Source organism: Procambarus clarkii, chromosome 10 (genome assembly GCF_040958095.1).
Source record: "Procambarus clarkii isolate CNS0578487 chromosome 10, FALCON_Pclarkii_2.0, whole genome shotgun sequence".
NCBI lineage: Eukaryota > Metazoa > Arthropoda > Malacostraca > Decapoda > Cambaridae > Procambarus > Procambarus clarkii.
The window spans coordinates 22,236,428-22,247,821 of record NC_091159.1 but is presented as its reverse complement, the minus strand read 5'-3'; the positions used below and the strand labels follow the sequence as shown (position 1 = coordinate 22,247,821).

At 38.8% G+C, this 11,394-nt stretch overlaps 1 protein-coding gene across 1 annotated transcript in view; it reads left to right on the top strand.

Moving 5' to 3' along the window:
• The first annotated feature begins 1,318 nt into the window (after positions 1–1,318).
• Positions 1,319–11,394, top strand: part of LOC123746684 (leucine-rich repeat-containing protein 20) — a 45,192-nt gene continuing 35,116 nt past the window's right edge. Inside the window, exon 1 of the mRNA XM_045728364.2 lies at positions 1,319–1,592. Within this exon, the coding sequence (XP_045584320.1) occupies positions 1,334–1,592 (259 nt within the window). The 5' untranslated portion in view covers positions 1,319–1,333. The remainder of the gene's footprint in view (positions 1,593–11,394) is intronic.

Here is an 11,394-nt window from a genome sequence, read left to right as displayed (position 1 = left end):
ACTGAAATGGGAAAACCTGAAAGTTGGTGATCAGAGATTTTGATTTTCCCTCCAAAAGTGCAGCGTCACAAATCCACAACAACTTTCGTTTTAATTATATAACTTGCTTTGTAAATACATTCCAATGACTTGTTTTAGTTAATCTGACTATGTTTTATGTTTTCATAGGAAAATAATAATAATAATAATAATAATAATAATAATAATAATAATAATAATAATAATACAAAATACAAAATATGCTGTTTGGAAGCTCACCATTATTGTAAGATTTTCTTGCGACTAAAATATATTAATTATTTTTAATTATTTTATATCAAAATACAATACTTAAAGCGTTGACTGATTTTTTAAATTAAGCTCAAAAATAGCTAAAAATCTTAGAATACTGTAAAAAAAAATACAAAATATCGAAAAAATTACTCGGAATTGACTGTGAAATCCTTCACTTATGATAAATCTGAAAACAAACCTCTATTAACCTTGATGCTAAGATCCCCAGCTACACTAAGCTGATTCTTACAACAGTTCACCACACGTGCTTTGTTTACACGAATCTCGTGGTACCAGTTTTGTTTTTGTTTACTTCGCAGTTCGACCAATCAGAAATCACTTCGACGTTCTCTTCCAGCCAATCATACGTAGGCTCTTTGTTGACAATGTTTATTCGTCTCAATTTATGAATTGTGATTTTGGCTACAGATTTTACGGATAAATATCTTTAGTTAACAGATATATATGTATATGTGTATGTGCTTTAAAATTAACTCTTAATCAAATCATAGGTGCATTACAGTTCCATCTGATCTTGAATATAATAACAACAAATAAAATTACAAACGATTAGGGACACCTTATTCGAACACAATAATGACGTCACGATACGACGTCTAATTTGTTGTTGGCTAATGTACGATGCGTTACCTTGGCGTATAATCGAACAAACATAATTACTTATACAAAATGAAATTACAATAACGAGCTTTCTAGTTTTCCTTTCGAATCAACATCCACATACATATATTCCTCATTTGCGAATAAGCATTTCACCTTAGTGTCAGGTACGAGTGTTCTCTTTCAGCATTAACACACTGCAGTGCCCTTGGCTAGGCCGAACGGTGTTTAACCTGACTAAACTAGCGACTCACGCTATTCACGGCGCAACTCACGTAAACAAATAATATAAAATAACACAATTATTGCAATAGCTTAATTATCTATATATGACAACATCAATCTATATATATTTGCTTCGCTGAAGTTCAATAATTTTAGTATGGTGTACGATAATTTCACTTGTTGGTGCGTATGACAACACGGGGTAGGAGTTGCCATGCGCGGCGCCTCATATAAAACCTGCAACCCACCTCGCGCGCAATCAAAACAAAACTCAAGAGCTTCTGAGGAGCGTAGTGTTAAGACTTTTAGTGTGTTGCGGGAACATAGTCAGACGAAGATGAAGCCCAAGTTCGGAAACGACTTAACTAATGTTATCCTCCGCCAGTCTCAGGTGGTGCAAACCCGTATGGCTGGGAGGGCAGTCATCAAGGTGGTAAACAGATGCAATGATGCAAAGGAAAACAACAGTCTCAGTACGTGTTGATGTTGCTTTTGGTTACACATTATGTGGAGATGTAGCACTGTATTTTGTGTTGTGTTTAATCTGAGGGAAGTATACGGAATAGTTGTTAATGTTTGTTGCACGATCATGTGAAAATGTGGCATATTAGTTAATGTTTGTGGGAAGTGGGAGTATGTTACTGCATTTGCAAGCATGGTATAGCACAGTAGATGTAGGTATTACTGACTGTCAACTCTTCATAGGCACTGTAGAACACATGATACGGCAGAATTGTAGTCATACATTACTTCATTATGTGTTGAATTGAGACGTAACAATTTCTGCATTATTCCTTCAAGTACAAATTTTGTTAAATGTAGTTCTCACAAGAGTAAAATTTATCACATGTCCATTCGAAATTTATTTTCAACAGGTTTCTTATGAAACGGTGGAAATTTTCCCAGTGTGACGGTATCGATAGGGAAATAATCATTGTTGAAACAGCTGTGCTTTTCGAGAACGTAAACTTGACAAAGCTAGTTTGTGAATAGTAAATCAATTCTTTTGATCGTCTTAATTTAATTAAATTAAAATCAAGTTTGGTTTTACTAAATTCAGTGGAATAAAAAATAAAGCTTTGGGCGATTTTTAAAGCAGCAGATGTAGCAATTATCCAGCTTTAAACAATAACGCAAGTGAAATTCCCCAGAATTTTAGGCAAATCATTTTGGTATGCAAGACAGGAAGGTGTTAAAACTGAGGCGAGGAGCTCGAGAACAAAGCCTTGCCTCCATCCTTCTCTGTTCACTGCGTTCACTATGTTTCGTGTTGAGCTCAAGTCCGATCAATCGCGGGAGGGTTTATTATGGCAGTGACACTGTTATACTTAACAACCAGCAAATGTACTTTAGACCTAAAAATGATTTATGATTAAAGGAAAGGGAATGTATATGCAGCGAGAAGCGGGGTTCACCTCTACTCTGTATATATTTCTTGCTGCGTCGTCTGCACCAGCGGCTCATTGAATCCTTGCCAAAGGTGTCTACTTTATAAATTTGTCTTTAGTCTACATGCAGATGATATAAGATACGACGCTTGAAAAGTGCGCGTATCTGCCATGTAAGTTTATTGTAAAACTGATAACAAAAACGCCATGCATAGTAGGTCTAATGAAAAAAGCAAAATAAAGAGGAAACGTTCGAGACGAAACGATTCATATGAACATATTAAATGGAAGAAATAAGAATCTGCTTAAACGTATATATTTGTCTTAAAGTCTTCAGAAGTAACGTATTTGCATGTATACGTTTTCGTGACATTTTAATTAACCCGGCGTGGATCATTTCACTAAAAACGGTATTTTTGGTAACGTTGGCAAGCATGGCTGCCCCCCTCCCCCTTCCCGGCTCAGCTGATGTGATGACGTAACACTACGTCACACACGCACAATATTCCTCACCTCCCACAAACGTTCTCTCCAGCCCAACACTTTAAAACGTTCAAAATTACTACATAACGTTTGAACATTTGCAAACATTCTTTCCGTTATTAATGTTTTATTTCAAATAGTAGAAAATCATATACAGTACAGATTTTTAATCGAGTTAATTGACGTAGTAAAGTTTATCCATACCCCTCGTCGAAATGATGTGCTCATGCTTGTATGCTTTTGGGCAGGGAGGATTAGCTCTTGGACCCGTCTCTTCTTGAACTGAGTTAGATAACCATCAATTGCTAGACCTGTTCACTACTCGTACGCTAAAAAGTAGTATGCTCTTTGTTACATCCCCCGTGTTCATTTATGTTTCAATTTCCCGTCCCTCCCGTTTTCTTTTTTGATTTGAAGAAGTCTGTCTATATCAACTCTTTTGCCTCTCGGTATCTTGTATGTCGTGATCATGTATTATTTGGTTCCCTTTTCAGTGATTGAAAGGTAAGCTTCTTAGGTCTGTTCTCACAGCACATATCTCGCATTTTTTGTATTTTATTATAATACACGAACCTTGTGGCAAATCGCCAGGTTTGTGTTCTTCACAGTTGTGTGCGAGATCGGGATGGTGTAGTGCAGACGTGATTTTATTTTTAAGTTATTAGTATTGGGAGTTACGCTTTTGCATTGCCTAAGTAAATCTTGGCTGATGATATCTTAGAAACTTGAATAAGAGCTTTCTCATACATATTCTTTTTGTTTTCACAGGACTATTTGTCGTCATTTGTTTTCATTCCTTGGGCATCCTTTTTTTTAAATATCATTATTTGGAAAACTTTAGCAGATGACAGGAAACATTTGATTCATTGTACTACTCGTAATGGTCTCGAAGTTTACACTGAACAAGCCATCGTTCGCAAGCTTCACCAAGCACAAGGCTTCTTTCACGCATCGTGAGCCTGTTTCACGCTGATTATAGGTAAGGTCGTGGAGGGATCACGCAACGTCAAGGACGCTAAGCAAACCATGGAAGCTGCTCTTGCGAATTAAAAAAAAAAGTGGCACCGTTCAAATTGGAAGGAACAGTACACCTTCGTGTGTGGGAGCTGCCAAATACACAGTGTTGGGGCAACCGGTTTTCCCCGTCCTTCAATTGTCAGCAGCTGAGCTTTGTTTAAAACAATATGCGAATCACATAAGCAAGAGATCAAGAATATTTAACTTGCAAGGACATACAATCAGGTTTGCTTTGATAAATTGTTACAAAAAAACGCTTGGAAGTAGCCTATACAGATCAGGTTAATTGCCCAAATAAAAACTTGCTTTAGAATACTGATGCTAAACAACAAGAATATTTGAATTTATTTTGACAATAAACATTGGGCGGGCGTGTCACTCAAGAAGGCTGGAGAACCAATACAATTGTTTTTTCTTACACGTAAAACAGTCTTACAATACGGACATTACTGATGCACTAATCAGAAATAAAACATTTCCCAAGATTAAATTTATAATAGGAGAAAGTTACATATTAGTCAAAATGATTTACCGAATAATGATTTCAGATGTTGTTGAACTTGATGAGGAAACTCGGCCGGGCAAACGAAGAATTGTCTGAAAAATATGGGTATGAGGATCTTAGCTGTAGGCCCTCATGAGGGCACGCGTGCGCTGGACTCCACCAAGTAGTCTCCTGGCACAAAAACATTACAGTACATAAAACATTTTATAACTGGGCGTGTGTAGTGGTGGGTGAGCACTGGGTGAGAGGTACTCGGGTGGGGGCGGGAGAATTCTGGGGTATGGGTGACGGGGTTTCATAGGTGATGGGGGCTGGGAGAGGTTGGGGAGAATAGCATTACTTGAGATGGGATCCTTTGTAACTTGTGAGGCCATCTGGCGAGGTCCGCACCCAAGTACCTGCTGCAATCAACAGGGAAATGAAAGTGATATTTGTAGTGACAAGCTACAGTGTGTTTGCTGTTCTACATGGTATATATGATGGGGCTGAAATATGAGTTTAAATGTTATTATTATTAGTATTAGTAGTAATAGTACAGTAGTAGTAGTAATAGTACAGTAGTAGTAGTAATAGTACGGCAGTAGTAGTAGTAACAGTACAGCAGTAGTTGCAATGGTGCTGAACATTAAGGGGGGGAAAATGAAGGTGGTAGCGGTGTCATTAATTATAGTGATGATTGTTCACTCTGATGTGTGCCATAATGAAAAGTGGACCTTATTTGAAAACGCGCTGCGCTCTCAAGGTAAATTCGCTAATAATCTTAATAAATCTAAACCAAAACTATGTATTGTGGATATGTTAGATAGAATGTTGTGATACATTGCGCTATTTCAATACAAACCTGAGAGCTGTACTACTTGTTAAAAAGCAGTTACCGCTGCACTCCTGGTACAATGACGGTTATGTCATCGCTATTATTACTGTATAATGTCAAGCAGGGCAAGACTACGCGGGGCCTGGATTCAACATATCCACAATCCTTAGGTTAATTTAGTCATTCGTACGGTATATTATTAAGACGATTCTGGAGTCATTCCTGAGAAACTGTTCCTCTTCGATACGGTCCACTTCTTTCCTCAACGACTCTTGAACACTTGTCCTCTTGGGCCAAAATGTAACTTTTGTCTTTTCTATTTTTCTACTCAGGGCCGCCTTAACAGCATTATGGGCAAACCAGTGTGCTGGGGCCCTCACGACAACTACTCACAGGAATAAAAAGTAAATGGTCGATAATATTAAACATATTTACAATTGATATGTTTGTCCTGCACACCGCCGCCCCCCCCCCCATCCAGTAGGCAGCGGTGGATAGGTTACAATCACGTGTCCAGAATAGAGAGGAAAGTTTCCACCTTGAATTTTTTGGCTTTAATGAGAAGTTCCTCATCTGCTAATCTATCATATCTACTAAGACTCGCACTTCGTTTTCGTTACTGTTTTTCCATCACTGTAATCCGTATCTGGACACATACTCTTGACTTTGAATTAATATTCACTAAATTTGTCTCTAGTTTCCTGAAGACAGGAGTTTATAGACTCAAGAAGATTCGTGGCAACAAGGATGTTCACATCCTTTGATTGCAGGACCTTGTTTTGTTCATTCTTTCTAGCGTGTCATTCCAAAGAATTGTGAGAAAAATTGTTTCCAGGTTTTCCAGTTTTTGCTCAATCTTTCGGCTTCTCGCCTTGTATTCACTTGCTGTTCATTGTCAGCTGATAGAGAATCCAGTGCCTGTTGTATTCCCCCCCTCCCCTATACAGTACTCACTAGGTGAGTACAGAGCATGAACAGCATCAAAATGTGCTGACCATAGTGTGTCAGACAGAAGCTTATCTTGAGGTTATCTTGAGATGATTTCGAGGCTTAACGTCCCCGCGGCCCGGTCCTCGACCACGCCTCCTTTTTCTTACGCACCCCCAGGAAGCAGCCCGTAGTAGCTGTCTAGCTCCCAGGTACAAATTTACTGCTAGGTAACAGGGGCATCAGGGTGAAAGAAACCTTTTGTCCATTTGTCTCCGCCTCCACCGGGGATCGAACCCGGAACCTCAGGACTACGAATCCGAAGCGCGGCCGTCATTCTACCGTTCACCCCAAGGGGTTTATATAATAATAATAATAGTAATAATAATAATAATAATAGTTTGTGATTACGTTGTTTAATTGCAATAATGGTGAGAGTTGAGGTGGCAAGAAATGTTGACGCTCCACAAGGGCGGGGTTGAACGGCCGCCTGGTACTACTGTAGCCTGTGGGACGACCCTCGGCTCGTGACCTCTTCCACTCACTACCTCTGCCGTCATCTCGCTTTGTATCAGTCTTACACAGGCTTTGAAATCTTATATATATATATATATATATATATATATATATATATATATATATATATATATATATATATATATATATATATATATATATATATATATATATAATGTGTGTGTGTGTGTTTGTCTGTGTATGTGTGTGCGGAAAAAAAACACATTTGAAGAATTGGAGAATGCTGAACGCGTTTTCGGCTCAATTTGCCTTCATCAGAGCAAGATAGTCAATTTTCTATCTAGTTGGAAAGGTCGTCTTGATTTTGACAATAGTCGCACGGCTGCAGTAATGCTATATGACGCGTGAGAGACACAGAGAATTTGTGATTCTCCACAGTAACACGGAGGCATCAGTTTACGAGTTCATTTTTGTATCCAAGTTTGTGTGTTGTCCGGCACATAAAAGCTTCAGTTCCATTTTCCAGCAGGTAAACATATATGCATAATAACGAACATGATTTTCTCTATTACTTTCTGTTAGATTATCCAGAACATTTCAGAGGTTTGAATATTTAAAATGTAGGCTATCCTAGCGTATTATCAGTCACAAGAGGCCATAAACAGCAGCGATACATACCACTGTCAACTGCAGGCACAAGCACACGCACATTTGCAGGCACACGCACATCTGCAGGCACACGCACATCTCGCTCACAAGCTCATAGTCCCAGGGACTAAACCACTGTCTAGTTCACACCCAACCCCACACATCTGAGGCACTTGATCATAATTAACAAAACGAACAATAAAGTCCAGTTCTGTGCCCATTGTGTGAATATAGCCTCCAAAGGGATGCCTTAGGTGCATGATTGGCAAATAAAAATGAAATATAACAATTTGAGTAACAAATAAACTTGATTTGGTTCAAGAAAATATATACACATCCTGAATCCATTGTGTGATTGCCACTGTCTACAGGATGGGTATGTGGACAATAGCATTTAAACTGATTGGGACAAGCCCCCGGCTTCCTGTCCTCGTCGAGGTCATTAGAGTGTTAGTGGCCCCGCTAGTAAATTCAGGTAGATATGAGCCACCTTCCATTGTTTTAATATGATCTTAGACTATTTTGAGGTGGTTTTGCGGTATGGTGTTGTTTTAGATTCAGCTACTCTGAACAAAGTTTCCATGTAGCGCGGGCTATGTGAACCCGTACGTTTTGCGGTATACTTTGAGTTACAAAAGAACACTGGACCTGAACACTGTTTCGTGTAGATATTGCCACGTCACTCCAGAGGAAGTTTGATGTGGGCCATGGTAACAGTGACGCAGACCTGCTGGTCGTGCGTGGCGCCACCAAGGCTACATGACGCTCCTCTTACCTGTAGTATTTACTTGCTCATTTCGATCTATTGTGTGTTCATGAATAACCATTAAAAATACCCAAAAACTCCTCCCATCAGTCAAGACCTACAAAGTGGCACGTAAAACATGTTTTCAGTGTGGCGGTGTGAGCCCAAGGCCCACCACCCACACGCCATTAGTGTCTCTGGTAACCGTTACTCCCGCTAGAGGAGCACGTCTGTCACGCCTCGCACGTACCAGTCTTTAGTTGTTGACATTCTTCTCACAAGTGTTTCTGAACAGATAGATACCGGACATGACTATATCTATAGAAATAGGTGTCATGACATTAGTTGCATTTTTAGGTTCCTTAAATCTCATGGTTGTGAATTTAAATAATCTTGTGAGAAACCCCCTCTAACGATATAATTGATTGATACGGACTAAGGCACCCAAAAGGTGGCACGGGCATGAATAGCCCCTAAGGTCTACTTTGTTTAATCCGCTTTTTATAGACTCCCCCATAGACCCAGCCTGTGGGCGGCGGGACGTTATTGTGGAGTTACAGTTGGTTCCTGTTCGTAAATATTTACACCAACTTTTTTGCAACGTTTTGTTTGGAAGGATTTGCCCTGTGCAGGTAAATCCTTAACGCTGATCTTGTTGAAGGTCGGGCTGCTGTTGCTCTGTTTTTATGACAATATTTATTTCATTGATGGCTTAAAATCGAATAAGGACACGGTTTGGAGTATAACTAAGAATGTGTGACAGATGAATTGAAGACTTTTGATTGAATATAAAAAATGACATCTTGATGTAAATAGACAAAGTTGGTGGGCGTGGAGCGTGTTTAGGATAACGCCAGCGGGAGAAGGGCGGGAAACCTCACAACAGTGTCTGAAGGCTGCTGCTGCTGCTCAGAGTTGTGGTGTTGGGTCATGTACCTCCTCATCCCTCACACTCATCTTCTCACACGCACTCACCACCTGTAAATAGCCATACCGGCCTAGCACTTTCTCCTGATATTTACCATTATGGTAATTACCTCATTTCGTACAGCGAAATGATTATCCAGAATTCGTTTGCACTATTAGGAAATAGTTCCTTATAGTATGCATACTTTCTTTTCAGGCGTTTTCCCTATACATTAGTTTACGAAACATCAGGTCACAGTGTTAAGTCACTATTACTTTTGTTTTGAGTTGAGAACTCGCAGAAGAAGTGGCTGAGAAGGGTAGAAACCAGACCAGTGGGTACGGAGCGTTCCGAAGCTAGGCTTCCCAGCTGCTCAAGAAGATTCCCAACGTTTTAATTGTGTGGGTATAGGCGCGTCAGGCATAGGTTGTGGATATGTGTGGGGTGTAGGCTCGTCATTGTTGTTGTTGTTATAGATTCAGCTACTCTAAACAAGTTCCAAGTAGCACGGGGTATGGTGAGCCCGTAACTTACCTGGCAAAGGAGCGGGACAATTAGCATGAGCTATTGTGAGTCCGTAGTGGACTTACCTGGCACAGGAGCGGTGCTGTTTGTAGGCTCGTCAAGTATAGGTTGTGGATATAGAGCTAAATTATACACAACACCTTGGCTAATAGGCGGTGGACCGCAGAAGACCATTGCTCAAGAGGCACTTGCCGCTCGTGCGGGTGTGTACATCGAGTGTGTTTACTTGCCATCATTGTAAAATCTCGGTTGACTTGTTCATAACAAAAACAAGAAGAAAGTTGCTTACAACATGTATTACAAATGTAACATACTGTATTACAAATGTAACATACAATTCGTACTGCATGTGCCGAAGTCAACGAAGTTAATCCCGGAATTGGTAACTTGCCTAATAAAGAGATTAAGAAAGATTAATCTGCATTCTCTTGAGAAATGGAGAGTGAGAGGTGGAATTATTTAAATATATGCTAACAGATGAAAGGGTACAATAAAGAATATATAAATAAGGTGTTAAATATATCAGCGAAAAAATTAACAAAATAGAACACGAAACAAAGAACACAACTTGGATAAGTTTAGATTTAAGAAATACCTTGTTAAATAGTGGTTTAGAAATATTGTAGTTGATTTATGGATCAAATTAACGGGTAACATAATGGACGTGGGATTAATTGTTCCAAGCGTAAGTTATACACACACACACACACACACACACACACACACACATATATATATATATATATATATATATATATATATATATATATATATATATATATATATATGTATATATATATATATATATATATATATATATATATATATATATATATATATATGTCGTACCTAGTAGCCAGAACGCACTTCTCAGCCTACTATGCAAGGCCCGATTTGCCTAATAAGCCAAGTTTTCCTGAATTAATATATTTTCTCAAATTTTTTTCTTATGAAATGATAAAGCTACGCATTTCATTATGTATGAGGTCAATTTTTTTTTATTGGAGTTAAAATTAACGTAGATATATGACCGAACCTAACCAACCCTACCTAACCTAACCTATCTTTATAGGTTAGGTTAGGTTAGGTAGCCGAAAAAGTTAGGTTAGGTTAGGTTAGGTAGGTTAGGTAGTCGAAAAACAATTAATTCACGAAAACTTGGCTTATTAGGCAAATTGGGCCTTGCATAGTAGGCTGAGAAGTGCGTTCTGGCTACTAGGTACGACATATATATATATATATATATATATATATATATATATATATATATATATATATATATATATATATATATATATATAATAATACTTGTGATAGTCTAGTGAGGTGATATCACAGCCCCAGTGTGCTTGTCGTGTGTGTGGTGTTTACTTGATCAAACTTGTGAAGAATGTTTAATCGTAAAGCATAACGAGAGAATGTAAACAGTGATAATATGTGGGTTACAACGTAATCTGTTGCGTCATTATTTTTGCGGTCGGCACCAGACGGCGATGTGCTGTTCGAACTCTCAACTTCTTTGAATAAACATTATTGTACCAATTACATGTATTCTATCGTAATGTTACCATATCTATCGGCCACACCACCTTGATAAGCAAGAATAAAGGTATCATAGTATCAAGGCGAGGAGAGTGTGCTATTATAAACTTAAGCTGAAGGGCAGTTGCGCAAGCTGTGATGTGGCGGGAGCGCTACCAGCACTGGTGACCGCAGCTGGACCAAGGCACTCTTAACCTCTTTATTATGAGAACAAATAACGGCTGAGTCAGATTATTCTCCAAGTGTGTGCAGCTGAAGAGGTCCCGGTAACATAATGTAAGTGATGTGTTCACTGAG